Source organism: Lipophrys pholis (genome assembly GCF_963383615.2).
Source record: "Lipophrys pholis genome assembly, chromosome: 3".
NCBI classification, from domain to species: domain Eukaryota; kingdom Metazoa; phylum Chordata; class Actinopteri; order Blenniiformes; family Blenniidae; genus Lipophrys; species Lipophrys pholis.
The window spans coordinates 21,271,043-21,294,770 of NC_137627.1; the positions used below are offsets into that span (position 1 = coordinate 21,271,043).

Here is a 23,728-nt window from a genome sequence, read left to right on the forward strand (position 1 = left end):
ACCAGATCTGCAGACAGAAGCGTTTGTAAAATCGCACCTGACTGTTTGATTTTGTTCACCACTTAACCCCCGGAATTCTCAAATTAACACAAAGGAAAAGATATGTTTTCCCATAATTCATTTCAAACATCCACATACTGAGGTTTCAAGGCTGTACAGAGTTAGAGTGGTTTGCTCTCTTCTCTCAAAATAAGGGTGTCCCCGGTTCGAGTCCGGGCTTTGATGCCTCACTATGTGGAGTTTGCGCGTTCTGTGTATGTGTGTGTGTGTGTGTGTGTGTGTGTGTGTGTGTGTGTGTGTGTGTGTGTGTGTGTGTGTGTGTGTGTGCGCGTGTGTGTGTGTGTGCACTCCGGATTTCTTTGAAAAACACGTGTTTCAGGATAATTGGTGTTTTTAAATTAGCCAGTATCGCCACAAGTAAGACATAAACAAAGCTTGAAACTGTTTAGTCGACATGAATGTAAAAGAACATCTGATAACTCAGACTTCAAATTCACAGAGATGAACCCAGAAAAGTTGCACCTGGATGAATTAATTCATGAATCCTCAACACTTTCTTATCGTACAACTGAAAGTCAAAAGAAAGTTGTTGTTTTTTCCCCAGACAGGCCATCAGGTAGCTGAATCACAAAATAGCAAGTGAGCTGAGATTATTGGTTTTAATGCTCAAAATAACCTCGACTCCACTTTTTAATATTGGACATTTCAACACAACTCTAAACCTGTCTGACAGTGAACACATTTACATGCACATTAAAACTGATCATGATATCCGATTGTTGTCGTTATCAGGTTATACATGTCATCAGCATCGTGTGATAAGCTGTTATGAAAAGAAATCTCTTGGATCTCTTGCAATTGTGTCTTTATGAATATTTTCTTGACACGGACAGCGCGTCAACAAAGATCTACTCCGGAAGTGAAGACGCGACAAATGTCATGTGATATGAGAACTAAGCTCTGAACATGGTGAACGCTAATATTAAAGTCCAGGTTAAAAAAACTATATCAAAAAAAAGTTAGAGACATACATCAATACGTACGTAATGGAGAAACCTGGTCATGGACAAACATTTTCAATTAACATTTTTCTGACTCAATGTTAAAAACCATCAGATCAGATTAATATAATTACTTCACATCTCCCAGATCCAGGTCCTGTAAGTCTGACAAATGTGACATTTGAAACACGTTTCCAGAATAATACAGTATTTTCCCATTTTGAAGCACACATTTATTTTCAACTGCACGAGAGGAGATCAACCCACTGAAAAACAACGTAATTAATGTCATCATCCAACGTCTGATTGATTGTGGCTGATTTCAAAGTGTTTTCGGAAGGTAGACTCACATCTCATTCTTTGAAATAAAAACCTATTTTTCTGTCTTTCTGAACACAGTGAGGCTGATAACACTCAGGTGTAACACCTGAGACAGAACTCTTTGCTTTAAGATGTGCTGTAATGAATCAAGCTGTCAGGATGAAGCATCTGTTGTTTCCTCATCAGAATAAAGTTGTGGAAGTGCTCAAGATGAAACAAAATCCATCTCTGCATTAAAAGTGAAACAGCTCACAAGGTGTAATTTGACAACATGACAGTGAAAGATTGGAACAGAAACAAGTTCAGTCGTTGCTAATGAAAATAAGTGATTTCCATTTTTTTTCCCCTTTTCCGAGAGTTGTTTTCCATCAAAGCATGAGTGCTGTTATACTCATGCAATTTTCACCTATAATTTGCGTTATGGCGGCTTGTCAACACTGAAGCTACTGTGAAAAATAACAAAAATGAAACCATCAAATTGTACAAAACTTAAGAAACATCAGACAGAAGTGATTTTCCTGCCTTTGAATTAAAGCCCAATATGCCTGCCATTCCGTCTGATCCAGCTGTAACGCTCTTAAAGGAGACTCTGTGGACGCTACCGAGTGGACAGATGATGTGATGCATTTATTGGCCATTACTCATTTTAAAAGGCAGCGTCCAGCTGCTGGGTGCGAGCGCGGCTGCAGCTGCTGCGCCAGGTTGCGACGGGTGAAGCTTCGGCTGAATGTGGTTTTTGTTTGGACTTTGGCTGCTGCTGCCGCAGCTACAATCTGTGATGCAATGAATATGTCCAGCTGTTACTGTTTCAACCCGCAGTGCCTGTTTGACTGATGTGTTACCAACACACCGCGGGAGCTCAGCAAACAGGAGCATCAATATAACACATGGCGTGGAAACTGTCACACAAACACACGGACACACGTGCACATCAATGCATGAATGCACTGCACACACACAATCACTCCTATATATAGTCAATGCACCCAATGTCATGCACACACACACACACACACACACACACACACACACACACACACACACACACACACACACACACACACACACACACACACACACACTCACACACACACACACACACACACACACACCAATGCATAGAGTAGTTCTTGCACATGCATTCGCACACACAAAAACACACCAATGTTTTCTCGATTCCACATGAACTCATGCATCATTGCACTCACACTAATGTACACACACCCATACGTGCACTTAGCCAGCAATGCATAGAATCGTACTCACACGCACACACACACACAAACACACGCCAATGCTTTCTCTATTGCCCCTACACACAGCACTTGTGTTTCAACCATTACGAATAAATGTGTCACAGCCATAATGGTCAGAACCACAGCGCGGTCACAGCTCCAGCCATGGTGACAGCTGTGTTGTTCCACGGCCACTGTCACCATCATCAGAGCTGCGGTCCATCTCAGCAGTGGTCAGCGAGAGAGCCGGTGAACCGGCTCCTCTCCGTTTATCCCTGAACGCAATGGAGCGGCCGCGTGGCTGTGCAGCCACAGCTCAGAGTGCACCCTCTCTCCTGCTCCACCTGCAGCCATTATACATGCTACTGAGTCATAAGACAGTTTAGCCTCTCTCCGTGGGTCAGACGAAAGATATCGTAAAGCTAATCTACAGAAAAATACTCAGCGGGACCCTTTTGGTGGCTCCGTAGGAATGTGCCAATCTTTAGGATAAAGTAAATAATTCATAAATGAAGAAATTACTTAAGGAGAAAGCTATTTCGCTTGATTAAAGGAATATCTTTTTTTTATTACCGCCCTGATGTATGATTTTCTCCAGCCTTCATTCAACATTTATACTCGACCTCCCGGACGACCCATATAGAAGAGATTTTGTGAGTGGAGGGACAGGGCTTAAATTAGGTCTGCAGCTCAGCCTGGAGTGACACGTCTGACAGGTTGTGCCGTGAGCTGGTGGAGCTCGGCTCGGCTCGACTCGGCGATCGCAAGGCGGCTGCAGCCGACCTGATACCGTATCTCTTCATTTGAGGCGATTATCAACCGAGCCAGAGCTCAAAACGGGAAGCTTTTGGTCTCGGTGATGAATTTGGCACAGAGAGTCCAAACAAACAGTGAGAGAGTGTGAAAGAGGAAAACTCTCAACCTTGTTCTTGTCAAATTTGGCGAGGACTTGGGCGAGGATGGGCATGTTCACGTTTGTCTCCTCCTCAAGGAATACAATCCAGGATGAGTTCCTCCCAAAGGAGCGGGATAAGCTGAGGACCCACAGACAGAAAATAAAGTATTATCAAAACCACAGTTCATAACGGAAAAGAAAATGAAAATCACCATAGATAAAAAAATAAGAAAAACCCTCAGAAACACTGATTGAGTTTTTTTTTTTTTTTTCTCATTTCATTCCAGCGTGAGGTCCTATCAGACTGAGACGACTGATCGAGTCCGATCAGCACAGTCAGAGTTTTTCTCTCTCTCGAGAAAGGAAACAGAACACATCAAGTGTTCACTCTTTTCTCAGGGAGGAGCACTGCATCACGTTTGGTTGGAATTTTGTTGATTTCGGTTTCTCAATCTTATATATATATATATATATATATAAAAAAGAGTAATTCAGATGTTTTACTTTCAAAACAATCATTAAATCCATACTGTATAGTTAAGCAGACTAAAACTTGAAGGAAAGTGATATTATCATGCTGTTCACACACCACTGAATAACTGCACTAATGGGCTTATTGTCACACGAACACATTAAGAAAGGATTTATCATTGTGCGCCAATTAATCACAGCTTCTGTGTTTGTGATTGATTCGAAGCAAATCAGGCAAACATGACGTCCTCACAACCTCAACATGACCTTCAAACTATTAACTGGAAGAAGACCTCTAACATCTTGTCCACCCTATGAACTCCTAATTAAAGTTAAATCTGTTTTTAATTGTATGAAACACTAACAGCTATGGGGGGACTTACTAAGGCAGCAGAGGAAGAATACTCCAGTCTCCCTCATTATGTGATAAACGGTGAAGAAGCAGAACCTCCGGTGGTTTCTGGAAGAAAAACAGAGGCCGTTATAAGGAACTGTGTGACACCTAAAGAAAAAAGAAGTCGACCTGAAGGAGAGCGAAAAGATGAAATCAGTGTTTAGTGCAGTGTGATCAAAGCTGACAGGCCAGCCTAGTCAATTTATACACATGAATTGGTGAAATCTATTGAATATAATATAAATATATACACATCAATTTCAATTATTTCAAATATGGTTCAGAGTTCATATTCATGAGCATTTCTATGAGTAGAGTCCATAAAGGGTTAAAGGCAATATATATAACAGCAAGTCTGACCTGTGTGATTAAACACATGAGCGTCAAGTTAATGGAGTGTCTTGATTACATGTTGCTCATTTTATCCAAGACCTTGACATATTATTAAGTCGGACAAAACCCACTACACTGAACATGAATACAGCTTATATTTTTATTTTACTTCTATAGGGCCTTTTAATGACAGTCTTCTCAAGTGCATTACCATAGTCATATCGAGATCTTACAATATACAGTATATGTACATGTTAATCAAAACACCATTGATTTGCAGAAAAAGAACCCTTAGAGGAATAACCTCAGCCACTTAGCCAGAGGTCGGAAAAGAACAGTACAGGGGACTATAATTACAGGTCTGTGCAATTACAGGCCTGTAAATGTGAGATGAAAAGAAATCCAGACACAGCAGCAGAAGGTGAATCAATGATCTGGACACGGGTGGAAATATTCAGGCGAGGACTCTCAAACAAGTCAAAGGAAGTACATCCGTATATCACCCCTCTTTTTTTAGCAGTTTGTGAATGTTCCCTGGAGTGACTTATTTTATGCTTTATACATGATTGGTCCCGTCTGAAAAGAAACCAGATCAGTCAACTTTAATGTTTTGTGATTCAGGCTTCAACCTCCTTGGGGATCTGCAAACTATAGTTTTGGAGCCGTGCTGGTGTTGATTGTCTAGCTGGGCTTTTCCCCAACTCAAGAATACCAAAGGTCACTTAAAAATCTGAAAATCTTCTGTCGCCCACCGAACTCTAACGTCTCAAACAGGATTTAACGAGGAGACTAAGACACACATTTATTCCAGAAACAGAATCACTGAATATGAACATGGGCTAATGGCAATAAAGTGCACATTAATTATGCATCCAGACGATCTTTCACCAGTATCATTGTTCTGTACGGTCCATCACAGCTGGATCTTTAAAAAATCTAATTGCAAAATTCAGATAGTAGAGGTCCATAAATGTGAACAATCGCTCAGCCACACTTATGTACCACTTATTTAAGCAACACAAGAAATTATGTGCAAAAAGTTCAACTCTAATTAGGGAACATTTATTTTATAGTTTCCACCTCCATATGCAGGCTCCATCATGTTTCTCCCCGCATCTTCCCCATCAATGAATGTGATCAGAGACCCTCGTTTAAATTCCCGACCTCTGTTCCAATGTTGGCTTGAAGTCAGCTTCACACTCATAACAAGGCGCAATTTAAAGTGAGAGGGTGAAACACCTTCCAATGAAAAAGCAACTTCAAGACCAAACTGGGACAAATGAAGAATGAAACTGAATTTAATCATACTTTACTATAAGTTGTGATAATTGTTTGATAAAAACTATGTATCTCTGTGTATTTTTCTAATATCAAACTCAGTTACAAAGTTGAAAAGCAAAAACTTTTCAGTCCCACTTTCACCGGTCTTATTTCCGGCTACATTTCTACTGGTTGTTACTAGAAGCGCACATCATCCCACATCCTGCTTGTGATCCATGTAACTGCAGTCAGAAGATTATCTCAGGTCTGTCTGCAGTGAGGACAGTGACATCAGCTGTCTTTAAACGCCTTTCACTGTACATCAGATCACAAATTTCAGGTGCCAATCAAAGAAATCGCCAAGAACTGCTGCCTTTCATCCGAGATCACACAGTGTATACCGACTCATGAGACGTGATAAATAAAACTGATGTTGACTTTTCAGTTGCTGTGACTCCCTGCCCTCACACACGCACGCACGCACGCACGCACGCACGCACGCACGCACGCACGCACGCACGCACGCACACACACACACACAAAAAACGGGCTTGTGAGAAATATCACCAAGCGCATGATATTTCAGAGTCTGGACAGAGCACACAATCTCCACCCAAAATGAGAAAAGTGAATTTCAGGAAATGAAAAGAAAACCTTGGGAGTGTGGACAGGGGCAGAGGAGGTGTGTGGTGTGGTGGCTGTCTGAGAGAGCCACTGATTCACACTGTGAGGGAAACCACTCAGCGGAGCGAGAGGCCCTGTGGTTGATTACAGCACGGTCCACTCATCACACAGGAAGTCGGGGAGAAGAGCCTCCTCGGTGCCCGTGTGTTTGATTTAGGCGATGAATGTCAAATTGTGTACACTTAATAATCCCTATTAGAGATCTGTTAGCACTAATCTAATTAAATTAACAGTTAAATCTTGAAATGAGTTGCATAATGAGACGTAGCATGTTTTATTATCCACTCACAATTTGACGTTTACACCATTTCTGTTACATAAGGACAAATTAAATCACAGTTGAATTAAAGCAGATGATAATGCAAACCTGGCACCTTTGTTTCATTGATGAAGGCGGCTTTAAGCTCTCAAAATGCAATCAAGGTTCAAGGTCTTTATTGTGATTTTCATGCGTCCACATGTAGATGGGATCTGTTACTCAGGACCAGCAGCGGACGAAGGCATAAAATGCTTGAAATACTTTCAGCCCTTCAGTTTTTCCAATGGCTATTTTAAACACATTTATATGATCTCGATGCACACACACGCATGAACGCACGTACACACAGAGACCATACACATTTCATATAATTCTGCGATGGGCATCAATCACTTGTTCTTAGTTTGAGAGAGAATGAAGAAATTGCCGATTAGGCTCTTTAACATAATACCGAAGGATTAAAAGATGAACGAGACGATACTTAGAAGGCAGTTCTGTGCAGCCTGCTGCCAGCCCCTAATCAACAGATAAGAGGCCAATCTTTGTGAGGACATGCTCACAACGAGCCGGACACTGATTGCCTGGCGACCAATGAGAAGATGATGGTCACTTTGACCTGCCTGTAAGAGATGAAGCGCTTCAACAAAGGTCCTCAGCAGCGGCTGGAGGGGAGGGTAAAGATGAAGTGGCCACCTGTCAAAACCACTTCAGCATAATGCTGCACTCAGAAATGACACATTTGACGGGTAATTAAAGCCAAATAAAGCCACGGATCAGCTACTTTTCGAAGCGGCCTTTAAAAAGTATGAATTGCGAACGCAGACTGAGGAAAGCATTTTAAAACAAACTGGATTCCACCAGTGCTGGTAAAGATTTTAGTTTAATCTCATTCTGGAGTCGTCTCCGTCTGTCTCCGTGGATATGAGCATTGGCTAAATGACAAAAATAGTGTATAAATGTAATGTGAATTTCTCCCAGAAGGCAGGATGTCGGACTGCAGGAACCTGAGCTGACACAGAATATACAAGAGTGTGTGTGTGTGTGTGTGTGTGTGTGTGTGTGCGTGCGTGCGTGCGTGCGTGCGTGCGTGCGTGCGTGCGTGCGTGCGTGCGTGCGTGCGTGCGTGTGTGTGCAGAAGGGGATGAAACAGGACTATCTGCCATGTATGAAAAACACTCTCACAGTGATATACTGATTTTTACATGAGTTTTCCTGTAAAGGTGCAACAGCCAGGCCATAAATCTTCTACATGTAACCGATGTCAGCCTACGACTTTAAATATTCATCTGCACTGCTTCAGCGTTAAAGTATTTAAAAGCACAGAAGACTTTTTTTTTTTTTGGCATTACAATACTTTTGACCGGAATCATGTTTTTTTTTCTCTTTGATTTTTACCTGGAAGATGTTTCTACCGCAGCTTGAACACTCCTGAGCGTCCTGAGCAGGATAAGTTGCTAAAGAATATTCTCTGTTCCGTCTTCTCTCACTTTCTGTTGCCTCAAAAAATATTCTTTCTAAAGTAGCATCTTGTAATCCTCAGATTACGTTATGTAATGTGTATAATGTCATCCATTCGTGTTCCATATCGCTCTATATGTTGTGGACAAGTCGCCAGCCATCTTGCTGTTTTAGTGTCACAAATAAACATCAAACATAACTTTTTGGACAGTGGGAAGTAATAGTGAGTAGCAATTTAAACGAGAAGACCAGTCTCAATTCAAATTTTTGTAAAAGCAAAGAAAGAAATGTAGAACATGCAAACTCCAGGAATAAAAATTCCCCAAAGCCAGACTTGAATGTTCTCGCTGTGTGACCAAAGCTGCTCACACAGCAGACCACAGAAAACACTTAAATTTAAGCTTTTTAAAAATGTAAGTTAAGCACCGCTGCAGCTCTGTAGCAAGAGAAAGAAAAGTCACAGAATTAACTCTGAACTCTCACTTAGTGTAACACGAGCACCATCAAGTCTTTGCCATTATGATATATTGAGAGTAAATAGCATTTACCGAGGAGTGTGCGAGTTGGAAGCTTGGGAACCATGTCTGGTCGGGGTGAAATGTCTCCCCAAATCCAGTGACTGTCAACTCTCAAGCCCTGAGAGTGAAAGTCTACAAACTGACTCTTACAACAGCGCCACACAGATTAGATACTACATACTAAAGTCCCGCGTTTCAAGTGTCTCATACTTTTGTTCTCGTTTCAGAAACGTTTCGCAACTCCAACGGAAACGTTTTGGAAAACGATGTCAGTTTACATGGAAACAACAGAAACGCTGAGGTAGTTTTCATGTTGGGCCACTATTAGGTGCTGTTGTTTGTTTTTGTAATGAAGCCACACACACACACACACATGCATGAACAAACATTAACAATGGTGAGAAGACAGACATTTGTATGGACACACGACCAAGGTGGATTGTTATTACGGGGACTCTCAGCTTTACAACCACCCAGGAAAATATGGACTGGGAGTCATGACACTGTGGAGTAAACATTGTTCTTATTGTCCAGCTACTGAGCATGTGCAGAAGAATTGTTTACGACTGGTACACAAGCGCGGTAGCAGAGCTTCATAAAAGTTGTGTGTTCCCTATTTACATGCATACAGGGTCGGAGCATTTTCAAGAAGTTGCGTTTTCAGTGGCTCCGAGCACCGTTTTCATGTAAACATACACCTAAAATGCAACAAAAATGTTCTGTTTTCACTTCGCTTTAGAAGGAAGATCTGATCTAAGTCCAACTTAAAGAGGTCATATTATGCAAAATTCACTTTCTAATGGTTTTCCAACATTAAAAATCGTCCCCATATCAGGAATTAATGCCCCAGAAGTGAAGAAAATCTGTACTTTCTCTCCCTGCCTTGTTTCAGTTTTTATAAAGTGTGTTGATCCATCGAGCCAATCAGATATCAAACCCTATATAGTGTCATCAGGGGTTTAGCCAATCCCAATCAAGGTAGGCCCTCCCTTTGGCCCTACCACAGCTCTGCTCTGGCACATGGCACCACGAGAGGAAGTACTTCCTCCTCTTCCCAAGATGAGCATGTGTGGGCGGAGCCAGTCCAGCTCACACAGACACAGCAGATTCTGAATGCAGCTCCTATGATCCAATATTCAAATGGATGAAAATCGAGGAAAAGCTGGATTTGGGGCAATAAACTTTGAATACAACATTGTTGGACCAATGAGACCATGTGAAAGTGTTGAAAAGCTGGATAATATGACCCTTTAATAATTAATTGAAAATATGTTTTTGTCTTTATTAATCAACATCATTGCATTCAGTTCGAACGTGTGTGTTTTAATAAAACATGCGTCTAAAACTAAAACTTGATTATATTTTTATTTTGGTCATTTCTTGTATAGAAAATTAAACAAAATACCCCCTCAAATGTTCATACTCCCTTTTAATATAGTCTGTAACAGTCACACCTCAGATCATTTTAATAGTTTGATTTGTATTTCATACAGTTAGTAAATTGGTGTTTTGGTAAAACATTAGGTTTCATTTAAAAATGGTGCTTTAATAGTAAAATACTGATACAATAACCAAACATCCCCTCCTCTTGCTGCTATACAACCAGGATTCCTTGGCATAATGTGCGAGCTGGCAAAGTCCCTCAATCCTCGCATTTCTGTCTTGTAGTCGTGTTTGAACCTAGAGCACACGGTATGTTCCTGACATTATTTCATTGAGGAAATTATGCAAATGTCCTTCAATGAAGGTCGTCGACACCCTCTGAAAGCTTTGATTAGTTAAAATATTACAGTGAAAAAAACACTGACAGACACACTCACATGTCTTGTGTCGCTGTCTGAGTCTTTACTCTGTATGCAAAAGGGATTTTTCTTTCTTTAAATATTCTGTTTTAATCAAAAACCTTTGTCATCGTTCTTCTTTGAAAACTGTTAAGTCTTTACTACCATCTGTTGAAGAAGTTGCTGTTTCCCCCCCCCTTGGATTTAGTGTTTATTTGTATGCAACAGAGGCTGAAAATGCCAAATCACAAATGCAAACACAAGATGCAGTAAGCCTGTCTGATCTCATAAAATTAGATAATCTTTTAAGAAACTGAATCTTTTCATGACAAACTGCATCTATTTGCACAAATTGACGCCACAATTCATTACAGAAAACATTTTTTTTTATTCGCATACTTTGGACAATCTACAATCAATGTTTGTAACTCAAGATTCTCGAGATATTTCACCTTTATTTGTGGTTTTTCAGCCACTTTAGAGAGAAAATGAGGATTTCTAATTCATCAATAGACAAACATGAGACACATGGGACGAGTTGAGTTCAGTAATCTTTCAAGGGAGCTGCAATTAAACAGCAAATATGTGTAGAGCGTAATCGCGGCGCATATTTCCTGATTATGTTGAAAGTCGTAACAGCAGCACTAACCAGAGAAATAATGAGTTGCGGCGGAGTTTGCGAGTCAGTGACGAATCAGAGAGCGCAGCGATGTTAAAAACAAATACGCCTTTAATAGAGTGAACATGGTGAGCAGTTGCTTTACCTAATTTACTGTGATATTTTAATAAGCGATGCTGAATTCACTCTTTAACCAAATGGAACATAACTCGTGTATCACACCGCGTTTCATCGGGCTCTAAAGGGATTTAATGAGAAGTTACAAAAAAGGCTTTGTGACCTCTGAATATGTTCGCTGACATAACAGTGGTGACTGTGTGTCTGGGTGTGAAGGAATCCTTCCATAAATGAATATGTCCATTTATAATCAGCTGCTCATTTTGTTGCATTTGTTATTTATATACATATATAGCTCAGATTGAATCACTGATTTACCGCTAACCTCCACTGTGAACTGTTTATCTTTGCCTCAGTCGCAGTAAGTCACAGTTGCAGCATTAGGCAAAACAGCAAATACTAGAGTGCACAAAGGAAGACAATTTTCTCAGACTAATGTGCTTCAACACCTCCAACAGCATGCAAGACTGACCCGGATTGCACTTAAAAATATTGGTGTAATTATTGACTCAGGCCTGAATTTTAACAAGCACTTAGAACTAAATCAGCCGATTCCCATCTGAAAAAAACCACAGCGAGGATAAAAGGTTTTCTGTCTAAACAAGACACTGAAAAACTTGTTCTTGCTTTTATTTTCAGTAGGCGGGATGACTGTACCTGTCGTTTTACAGATCTTAACAAAAAAGATCGATCAATTTAAAATCTTACTGCTGCTCTACCAAGCGCCGAACGGTCTTGGATAATTTATTTCTTTATGAAGCATCCAGACCCCTCAGGTGGTCTGGGACGAGTCTACTGTGTGTTCCCAGAACCAGGACCAAACAAAGTGAAACAGGATTTAGTTTCTATGCTCCTCACTTGTAGAACAAAACGTCCCGAACACCTGAGGTCTCCTCAAACTGTCGGCTTATTTAAATCGGTAATGAAGACATTATTGTGCACTGCGGCCTTCTTATGATTTTAATCCATTATTTCTTGTAATCAGTCCAATTTTTCACTGTTCTAAATGCATTTTTATAGGCTTGATTTTAAATGAACAACATTTACAACTTTACACTCAGATCACCAATGAAAACCAGTTTCTTTATGATCCATTTAATCTGAAACAAGAAAAAAACAAAATGATTCTGTGTATTTCTGTGCAGCTCTTTTGCCCACGGCATTTCAAGACGTAAAGGAAATCTAAACTGGTGGTGGAAGGAGCAGACGAGGCCTCGAGGGACCCTTTGATGTCTTACACAGAAATATTTATCGACACCCGATCGATCAAAGGGGAGGTCAGCCGCCAGAAGAAATGATCAATGTGCCTGCCATCCCAACTGGAACACCCCTGTTATTACCCTTCCACCATCACAATCACAGACATTGATGTACGTCATGTATGTCCTTGTGGATACACACTATCGGGGAGCGGCGACGGCGGCTTCTGCCGCTATTGACGTAATAACTGATGGTGGGAGAGTGCTTGCACTTTTCACCCTGACAGAGCGGCTCCATGTAACTCTAATGACCCGCAGTGACCAACCCGAAGGACGGCCGCCACTCCCCTCGCCTCTTCGGAGGGAGATTTATGAGCTAACTCATGGAAGTGTGAAGAAGACAGAAGATTCCTTCAGAATGTGCTGAATTTTTATGCAGTATATTGACTATTCACAGAGACGCAGCCAAGAACAGGAGCTTTCCTCGGTTCTTTTTTGAACCAGAACCTCAAAGCAAATGTCTGGATTTCCAAAATAGATCTTAAGTGAGCACATGACTACTTGTTGCAAAGAGGAGCAACTGTTGCATATTTTAAATGACACTTTCCAACTTTAATGTACTTTCCAGGTTTAATCTGGCGGGTAGCATGCTGTCATTCAATATTTACATTTGGCCAATATTGCCATGTGACTATTGCCTAAGAGGGAAGCAAATGGTTCAACAGACTTTTTCTTTTTTATGATGTGGTTAAATCATGTACACTTTGTCCCAAAGCGATTTTAAATAAGAAATGTGCTGGTTTGAATTTAAAAATCTGTGCTGACGCCATGCGACAACTTAACCAGAACACAGGAAGAAGCTGCAGGGGAACACTGTTGTTTCCATGTATTCATCCTGAAGTGCACTGCGAGCGAGCCTTCTCTGTATGCATCAGTAACGTCGTGTGCATTCGGATCTTACCTCGGCGAGACCGTGCGCCTGCTTCAGCAAATCTGCTCTCCGTCCCTCCGCCTGCCGCACGTGAAAGGAGTTGCTTTGACTCTGGATGATGAACACAATCTCCCGCAGGTCTGCAGGAAACACAAAGGACGGCGATGTGAGACTGCTCACATGCTGTGAAAAAGGATCGTGGCAATCGATGACCTTCCGAGAGCAAGACAAGATAAGAGTCACGGCCTGAATAACTGAGGTGACTTTTGCTAATCTCCATTATTGGCCTGGTGATAATAACCGGCACATCAAGAGCTTAATTGGCTCTGGGAGAGAGGATGTAAATGTCACAGCCCGGACTGTTTTACTTAATAAAAGATTAGCAGTCAGAGGAGTCTTTCTCTGAGGTGCTGTAGGACCCAGAAGGTTGACACAGCCCAGCTGTCCACTTCTGGCTCAACGACACAACTGCAGTCTCAGTAAAACTCGGTATTGTTACTGCGATATTGAGGCCAAGGTTAACACGAAGCGATCAGCTCAATAATGTCTATTTAACTGCTAATACAGGCTGGTTGAGTGCCGACAAAAATGTTTAGTTTCCGTGGTTGTCATTGACCCCGCCGCTCGCTGCGGCTGCTCTTCACGTGGAATCCATTTACAGGGCGGTAATAGCAACACAGCTCAGTGAAGAATGACATCGGCTGCACAAGCGAAGCCACATAAACCCCGAGGCCCTCGTGACCAGTACAATCAAAACTAGACAAAAAAGACTGGGGGTGGGGGTGGGGGTGGGGGGGTCTGTCATTTTGTCTTTTTCTCTGTACAATTACATCAGTAATCCTGTAAGCCGTCCCTCACATCAGAAATAAAGTCAGCAGCACCTGGCTGGAGAGACGGTGACAACAAAAAGGCTTTTCAGAGGATTTAGAGCTGAGAGGTGGAAGCCGAGATTCAGGTGTGAAAAGGAAAAAACTGAAGTATTGTCAAGAGTTTTAGATTTTTTGGGGGGCTGTTACCAGGAGCTCAGAAACTCTCCAATAATTATTGGATTTTTAAGGTTTCCTTTTATCTACTTTTAACTTAATCTGAGCTCAGGCGAACAAATAATGTGCCATTGTGCCACATAATTCTCTTGCTTTTGGCGTTTTAATTAGTCACTGAGGTATATGCACAAAATACAGAAATAAGTGCGATACTGTGTAATAAATTATTATTACCGGAAGGAACATTTCCAATTACGCTTGCTGAAATTTTTGCAGCCCAAGTGCATTTTTGTACTTGAAAACATAAATAAGTAGCAGTCACTGCTGACATGTCGACAGTCTTCCCTTTGGAATAGTGGCGCAAAAGCAGTACGGGGACGGAAAAAAAAGAGGAGGGCGAATGCTGACAGCGGCAGGAATAGATGGATTGCCTCCGCCTCAACTACACGAGTTGCACCTCTTCACACCTCTGGGTTCAAATATTAGCGCCGGGGTCAGGGGGAGACATCAGGGGAGTCCGGATACAGTATCTGTGTCAAATCTTTTTAATTAAGTGTTGGTGGGTGTGTCGCTACTCGGCCCGGCTCATAACAAAGATCCCATTGATCCTCCAGCTCTGGTAAGGGGAGGGTTGAATTACTTGCTAAATCTCTGCATGTCCATCTCCAAGCAGATCTAACCTCTGCTGAGAGCCCAGCTTAAAGAGAGAATACCCCCGCACTACCTCTAAATGTCCTTCTGCTGAGTTTGCTAAATTAATGACCAGGCGCGCGTGTGTGTGTACGTGTGTGTGCATATGGTTTCACATAAAGGAGTGCATTTTAAACCCCCAGGTGAGGTACCCGCCTCTTGATACTGCACCGTACAGCAATAATACCAGCTGCAAGAGACTAAGAGCAAAATCAGATAAGCAGTTTGCCAATCCCTCATTGTGTAGATAATGCCGGACCCTATGTCAAAGCAAAGGAGGATGAGGGGTAAAAAAAAGAAACTAATTAAAAGTGAATTCACTGGCCTGGACTTCCACACTAATGGGTTTCGATTAATCATCAAACAATGGGGAAAAAGAGGGGAAAAGAAAAAGTCCTGTTACGGTGCCCTTTTCCCTTCACCTCCATCATTCCTGTGTCCTCCAGGTTAGAATCACCTTTGTGCACGGCTCTGATAGTTCTCTGCAATCGATACATCTACCCGAGCTCGATTCTAGGAGGAGGATGTACAAACAATGTTGTTCACGCCAAAGATGCCAGAAGACACGTTACGGTGATTTAGTCAGATTAGCCCTGATGATACCTCCAGCCTCAGATAGACAGAGATTAAACTTCCCACTGTTTTGTTAGACTCCTCATTCATCAAATGAACATATTTTATTAAGGTTTTGGACTTTAATGTGGTTAAAAAAGTGTTAAATTGCAATTATACTTTACTTTAACACTCCAACATTAGAACATTCTGCACTGCGTTTGGGAAAGTTTCCTTTTGTTCCAGACAGTCAGGTTTCATCTCACACAATTTCCTCTTGAGTGGGCCGGACTGGTAAAATTGTGCCATAATGACCTTTGAATTGAATTTTTCGTTGTTGTGCCGCAGAGTCTACGTCATGAAAATGTCTAGATTGTCACAAAACCAAACAATTACTGCTGAAAATGACTTCAATCTCAACTTAAAGTCAGTAACTTCTGGTACAAAATTCAGTGGTCCTGGCAGCAGAAATTGTTTTCACACTGGAGTACTCGGAGAAAACCCAGTATGATTGCGGTTTTGAGTAAATCCTTTCTGCGACTAATTAAAACAGACATTAATGTTCCCCCGTGGATGAATTATATCTCTGTAGTAAACCTCAGGGAACGTCCAATATTTTGAAATCACTTGTTTCGAGCTCAATAAGTCTAAATCTATTCATTATTTCCAGTGCATATTAGCTGTCACAGTACAGTGACATGTTATAAACATTCGCTGTGTCTCAGTACAACCTCGAGGAGGTTGGGAGGAAGTTTTGTTTTTCTTTGGTTTTTTCACCGTCTAACGTTTCCTCACTTCTGTCTAAATTAAGTGGCTTAATTTTACCTTAAACTTCCACATTCAGACATTATCTAAGATATAAAAGCCATGTTAAAAACACTAAACCAAAGACAAAAGACACTGAACTGCCTGGATTAGATTGAAATCCATAGCAATTCTTGTTTCAACTCAATTCAGCTTGTGCATTCATTACTATTCATTGCTCCAGCCTCTCTGTTGTGACATTGTGCATCTGAAGCATATTATTTATTTCTCTTTGTTTTTCCTCCATATGATGAAAAATGCACTGAACTGAATCGATTAGTCTCAACAGCCGAAGGTCTTATAGGATTTGGATTAATATGATATTCTCACTGTGATGCTCAGCAGTGTAGTGGAAACTTAGTCATGATTCCGTTCTACACTAGATGTCAGCGTTGAGCCTCCTTGCCTGGATTTCTACATTTCATTCTTCTTTGTGGTTGCTCTTTGCAATCCAGATTGGGTCCAGTGGGTAAATGCTGTATACCATGCTTATCAAGAACACTACATCACTATCGAGAGAGTCAGGCATTGTTCTTCAACTGTTCAATTCTTCGAGTGACTCAATGCACCATCTAGTGGTGTTAACCTGTACGACAGGGCTATATTTTTTTCAAAAGAGGAGATTTAGCCCGAGCTTTTGGTACTTACATTATCAAATCAAATTTTATTATCATTCAGCTTCGGATATATCTGTAGTGCAAGCAAATTGAGAAGGCCTTAATGAGATTTAAATATCACAGTTAAGATGAGAACCAACTCACACACATCCCTGAAACCCTCAGCAGTGTAGATTTTACACTAATAAATGTCAAATAAATTATCAAAGTGAAAGGTTAATGATTCCCAAGGTTTCCTCAAAGATAAATTAGATTTGTAATATTTCCAAAGTATCTGTATGGATAGAAAATTGACTCGTCTAAAAATAACAACAATATCTTGCTGTAACTGGACAAAAAGTTGAAAAGTTTGTCAGAGGTCAATCAACATGCTTGATGTAATCTCTGTCTATAGTCAGTGGTACAAAGAAAGAAATCTTTGAAATAAAGCAATGATTTTCTTCTAGCAAATCATCAAATAACAAATAGAGCTTGATCTGAATAACTGTTTTCAACAATCCAGCCTTCATGAAATATCTCTTACTGTGTTTTCAATGTAATATTGTAAACAAAAAAAGAGTAGGCTTATGATTAAAATTAACCAATAATAGAATATCTTGACTTAAATCTGCAAATGGAAGAGCAGCACTTGGATTTTTGTGGGCAGAATTCCATTCTGCATCTATTTGTCCGATATTAAAATTTAGACTATTTTAGAGCACAGAAGGAAGGAAACCTTTGTGAAATTATGATCAACAAAAAAAAAAGCATGGTAACATTTTATACAACGCATCACTCAATTTAAATACAGGTCACTTTAAAAGCAATGAAACTATTGACATTACCATATTTCCAGAGCATTGAGCGCACCTGGATATAAGATGCGCCCGCAAAATTTAGAAAAGATTTTTTAACTGCGGGAATATAGGGATTGCTCATATTCTCATAAATTCCGGCAAATCTGTCTTTCATAGTGCTGGAAATTCCTGGACACAGCACTGTGTGTGTGTGTGTGTGTGTGTGTGTGTGTGTGTGTGTGTGTGTGTGTGTGTGTGTGTGTGTGTGTGTGTGTGTGTGCACCTGGACCCGTCACTCACGTCAGCTGATGGAGTTCTGGACCACGGAAAGCAGCACAAAAGAGCATGTACCTACATGTGGGAGTAGAATCTGGTGGCATGAACACCGTTAACCTGTACAACTCTATAAATTAGCCGCATTATTGTATAAGCCAAAGCGTGTGAAAAAAAGTAGCAGCTTATAGTCTGGAAATTACGGTAATTTGAAAAAACTCTGCCTAACCAGATGCCAGAGAGGACATGAAAAGCACAGACCTAAGGACGTTTTGTCATATAGTGCACCTTCAAAGAAAAATGATGACTAAACCTTACATGCCATTAAATAGGAAAGTACTTGAGAATTGGGTGACTTTAACTCTACTGTCGTCATCTTACTGTAAAATATTCAATATGATGATCCTTAGGCTGTAAAATGAAAGTTCAAACAGAACAAACCGCACCTCGCTGTGAACATGGCTGTAGACCATTTTCTCTACTTTAAACTTTCCCAACATAAATCAAGTTCACAGTCGTCTTTGCTGTGTACAGTTACAGGGTATTTGAGCAGGATAGAGCTGCGTGTTTGCTCATGTGGCTGCAGTGGCGGCGGTGGCGTTCAGCCCGCGGCGACCCTATGAGGTGTGTTTAATGTTTGCTGAGTTGTTGTGTTTTTCGCAGTCGTCACAGTGGTGGCGTTCCGGGTGCCAGCAGTAGCAGCTTTATTAATAGCAGAACCTCCAGAGGTTAAAGTACGCAATCAATTCATTTAATAATTCAAGATGTGAAGGAGCACCCCGGTGCCAAAGCCGACACAAAGCGCTTCTTTCTGACACTTAAGTGAAATTATCTAAGGATCCCTCTTGGCTGGAAATAATATGCCGTGAATGACGGAGATTGAGGCCAACGAGGAGACGAAGCCAAGGCCGAGGTATCTTCAGTTGCGGATGGTTTTATTTTGCCAGGTTGATGGAACTATAAAGCATGAGTCTAGCGTTCGTTTATCTCCCTCCGTTCAGTATTCCATCGAGGCCACTCCACAGAAGAAGGGAAAAAAAAGACTGTATCAGCCTTGAAATATATTGGACGAAATGAGACACAGGAGGATTCTGCCGCCTCCTTTCTCTCCGACTCTCTCTTGATCTGATGCTTCTAAATGCATGAAGCCACTCTTTAAAGGCCATCACCATCTGCTCCATGGCCAGCTCTGCGTGAAGGCTTTGAACGCGGCGTGCTCCCGCAGCAGCAACACAAGACTGATAATTGCAACTAAAACGAGAAAGGAGCGCGATGACGTGACGTGTGTTTGTAGGTGTGTTTGAACATCTGCACTGGAACGTGAACAGTGTGCCCTGGTAGTCGCCTGCCAGGCCGTGCGGCGGTTGTCACCCCGCTGACACAAATCAATGGTGACGCTTCCTCAGAGCAGCGTTGCAGATGTTACCAAGTGGCGGCGGAGCTGAGAGCACAGTGACCTGCAGGCACTCCTGCAGCTCTGTCATCTCCATCAGTGTCACCGAGCAGGTGTGTGTAGTCACTGGAAGTGTCACCGTAACGTTTCAGCCCCGAGGATCTCCCCTGCCCGCGGGTAAATAAAGGCCCGGCCGTGACGAGGCAAACGGCAAACAGTGATTGCGCGCGAGCGCGCGTGTGTACGCAGCAGGGTCATTTTATATCACTTTTCTTTGTATTGCTGCAAGTTACTGCAACCTGCAACACAGACTTGACCTGTTTCTCTCACTGCATGCCCTTTGAATCATAGAAAATCTGCTCTTTTGTTATGACCCGACACGCTATAACCTCAATATGAGATCAAATGACTCTGGGGTGGTTCACCTAAGACAGGATCTGCAACCTTCATGACCAAAAGAGACGCTTTTGCAACTTTCCACTAGATAAATGTTCTCATTATATTATATTATACTTGTTATATCGTTATATTTAAATTAAGCCATTTTCGTTGTTTTGGCCATCAGCTCCAGCTATTGTAGCTGTTTTTACTGTTTTGACGCTTGTTATTTGGGACCGAGCAGAAGGGCCGAGGCCTCCAAAGGAGGCCTGGTCCTGGAGGCCAGCATGGCTTCAATGGGCGCAGCTCCGGGACAACAGAGCAGCACAATACCCAGTGGAATAATATTACCCTGATTTCCAGCCAAATGACTTTTAGTTATGGATAAATGGAAGGATCAGGGTAAAATATATAAGGACCCACTTATCTCACTTCCTCTTTCTAAGAAGTCTGGAGCCCACACCAATCACGCTTTCCCTGTCTATGATGGATGTGAATGTATTTCTTTTATTTCTTTGTAAAGCACAATGAATTGCCTTTGGTCTGAACGATGCTCTATGAATAAATTTGCCTTGCCTTCCGAATCCTGACAACAAAATCTTTTCGTGGAATTATCCAAGAAGTCCGGCACCAACGTAAAAGTTGCATGACAGCGCGAGTTTTACTTTCGGTTTGCGAGACTTGGCAGCTTTGCTTTTCTTAGGCGTCTTTTGTCCAGTCGGAGTCTGAATCCCTGTGAGTGGAAAATGGATTTTTCTCCCCTCGATAAAAATAATTTAGCAGACAAGAGAACGGGTATATCAGGTAACTGCACCCTGCTCAGTGTCGAGGTCTGCAAATAAATACTTTCAGATCTGAGCGGTTTCCAGTTTCTCCTGCAGCAACATTTACAAGACACATAATAAACTGCTTGTGCTTCGATCACATCACAACTTCCTTCCTCCTGGAGAGTGTACGGCTTTCAGTTTAATCAAGGTTTGGGAAGACTGAATGAGTTTCTCAGCTGAACTCAATTGAACCGAAGTTTTCAGGTTTCAACAGGATTCTGTGTAAATCGTGTCTGATCTTTTGCTGGCGTACATCATGGGAGAGGCACGACCAGGCCGTCTTAGCATCTCCAGTGTCTGTAAGGATTCAACAGACCGTATGACGTCAACAGTTGTAGCTGCTACATTGTGGAATGTAGATTTGCAGTCAAACTTTCTGATCAGATATCAAAAAAACACAGCAAACATGTCTTTGTGTGATGTTATTTGTTAAAGATGATGTGTTTTTCTACTGCACTGTGGGACAAAGACGTTTCACCATTTTCTAAAGACACTCAGTTGAGGCAAAACCAGAGAGGAAATTAGGGGGCGGATTAGACATTTTTATGACCGTCTTATCATTGCCTAAACAGAGGTTTCATTTACAACTGTCCTGTGTCTGCACACGGATTAGATTGTGTATTCTCAAATACTTTAAAAGAGGATGCACCGAAAAACTTTGAAGAACTCCAGACCAGCTTTAGGATGGAGGCTTTGTTTGTGAGTTGTTCCCTTGTCGGTAAGGCAGGTTTTTCCTCATTAAATGATGTTTAATCTTTTCCGTTGCTCTCAGTCTGATTTTTCTGAACTTTGTCTCCTCTTGGGATTCTGCTTGGACTATTTCTGACAATATAATCTGAGTTTCTGTGTTTGTTTCTCACATGTATTGGATGTATTCCTGTGGCCCGGGCAGTGCGCAACATCTTTTTTCATGTAAAGAGCTACGGGTCACAAATACTGTTAGAATAAATGCTTGTGTGTGAAAAGGCTGAGGCAGTTATCAACATAATCCAAGATTTAAAAATGTATACAATTTAATTGTTTTTAACATTTGAAAGACAGAAAATAAAAGTCAAATCAACGCAGAAATTCTTGTAAATGAATATGCATGATTGTTAGGATTTCATAAAAGCAAAATACACTACTTACATTTCTGTACAAATATAACTTTGGTGAGATTTTACAGAAAGTCAATAGTTTTCGCATTTTCAAATCGTGACGTCTGTCTCAGCCTCTATTTTTACAACATGCCCTGCAGGCGAGTCACAAAGTCCCTGTGGGCATCGCGTTTCCCTGTCACTGATGGAGGGCCTTGACTTGTACACCTGAACGTGACGGAGGAGTTTGTTTTTATACTTTCCTGTTCCGAGATCCCGGCGAAAGATAACCTCATGCTGGCTACAAATACCCTGAAATCTCAGCTCAAGTCTAAAATTAACGAGAGGAGCAGAAAAAAGACTGAAAGCACATCAGACGCGCACATCAAATTACAAGAGCATGAAAAAGTCTAACGGGACGGGATCCTGCGGATGAGGCCATTAGGCTGTTATGGGAACAACGAACCTGTCACCACAAATCCAGAGCTCTTCATTGCCGGCACACAGTTGGAGACGACAGAGGATGTCAATAGTTAATTTTCATAGTCGGCGGGCCCAAACTCCCCATCCAGCAGCTGATTGTGCTGGTGTAAAACCCGCCACACTCCAGTGACTCACATCATTGGACTCCCCGAGACAAGATGGCCCAGAGTCATCCTTCTTGTGAAAAATTCCCCTCCATCTCTCCCTTCCTCCAGTCCAAAATGTTGCATCCTGGAGACGGAGTGCACTCAAGCAATTTGTGTTGCAGTTTTCTGACCAAACTATCCATGACCGTCACGCCGGCCCGGACCACCATTTAATAGCCAATCCTCGGGCATGCGCTGATATTCAATCCGCAGGCCACGACTCAATACAGGCGGCTCTGTGGGCCGTTAGGAGTTTGATTTAGATGCAAAAATTATTTATCTTTTCCATAGGCGACCGTCTCATGAGACACCGTCCTGTGTGTCATGCTATAAGTGAAACGATTTTCCATCAGGCTTCTTTTTCTTCTTCTTCTATTACTACACACTTTTAATTGCTTTGCACCAGATCAATAATGAGCACGGTGTATTTAACTTTTAGCTTACAGCCGAAAAGGTCATGATCATAAATATCTCTCAATGAAACACAAAGGAAAATAGCAAAGAGAGGGAAGAAATGAGGAAGCCTGCAGAGAGCCGAGGAGACGGACTACAATTGGGAGGAAAAAAAAAAAAGAAAAATGAAATGGAGAGGAGAGTCTGGGTGAGAAACGGCGGCACGCATGAGGGGAAAGTGACTTTTCTATGAAATTTAGTTCATTAAAATTCTCTCCACAGAAACACAGAAACACACACACACACACACACACACACACACACACACACACACACACAACAGGCACACATCAGATTCGATGCGTAAAGTTTCGAGGAAGCAGGTCTCCAACCTGTGATAATCACACTCATTAGGGGCTCTCTGGAGTTCACGGCTCCATGGACAGCTCAGCTGAAGACTAATGAGAGCTGGACTCAACCCTTAAACCTCACTTTGAATCAATAATTCAGGAGGCCCATGCAATTAATGCTCAACACAGTCCAGGTTTCTTTGCTTGTGAGGCTTGTTCAGTATTCACAATAGTTCTGGATAAGACCACACTAAATCAGACAAAATTGCTCTTTCGATCTCAGAGCAAATTTTCAGGAAGGTGTAGGATTTTGTGACTCACATAGAAATATATGCTGTGGCACTTCTCGGGATGGCCGTGTGAAGTTATTTTAATTTGAATGGGAAAGATCGTGTTCAGAATTACATACCAAAAAAAAAAAACAAGCAGTGAGGCAGCAAAGGCACTCAGAGGGAAAAAAAGGACAAAAATAAGAAAGTAACTATAAGTTCAGTGAACACCTTGTAAACAT

The 23,728-nt window shown here is 41.6% G+C and overlaps 1 protein-coding gene across 1 annotated transcript in view; it reads right to left on the reverse strand.

The window, feature by feature from the left end:
* The window catches only part of b3glcta (beta 3-glucosyltransferase a), a 101,445-nt gene that overhangs the window by 32,079 nt on the left and 45,638 nt on the right, over window positions 1-23,728 (reverse strand). The window contains exons 4-6 of the mRNA XM_080459361.1: window positions 13,507-13,616; window positions 4,307-4,383; window positions 3,480-3,591 (exon numbers count right to left, since the gene is read on the reverse strand). Coding sequence (XP_080315487.1) covers window positions 3,480-3,591; window positions 4,307-4,383; window positions 13,507-13,616 — 299 coding nt within the window. The remainder of the gene's footprint in view (window positions 1-3,479; window positions 3,592-4,306; window positions 4,384-13,506; window positions 13,617-23,728) is intronic.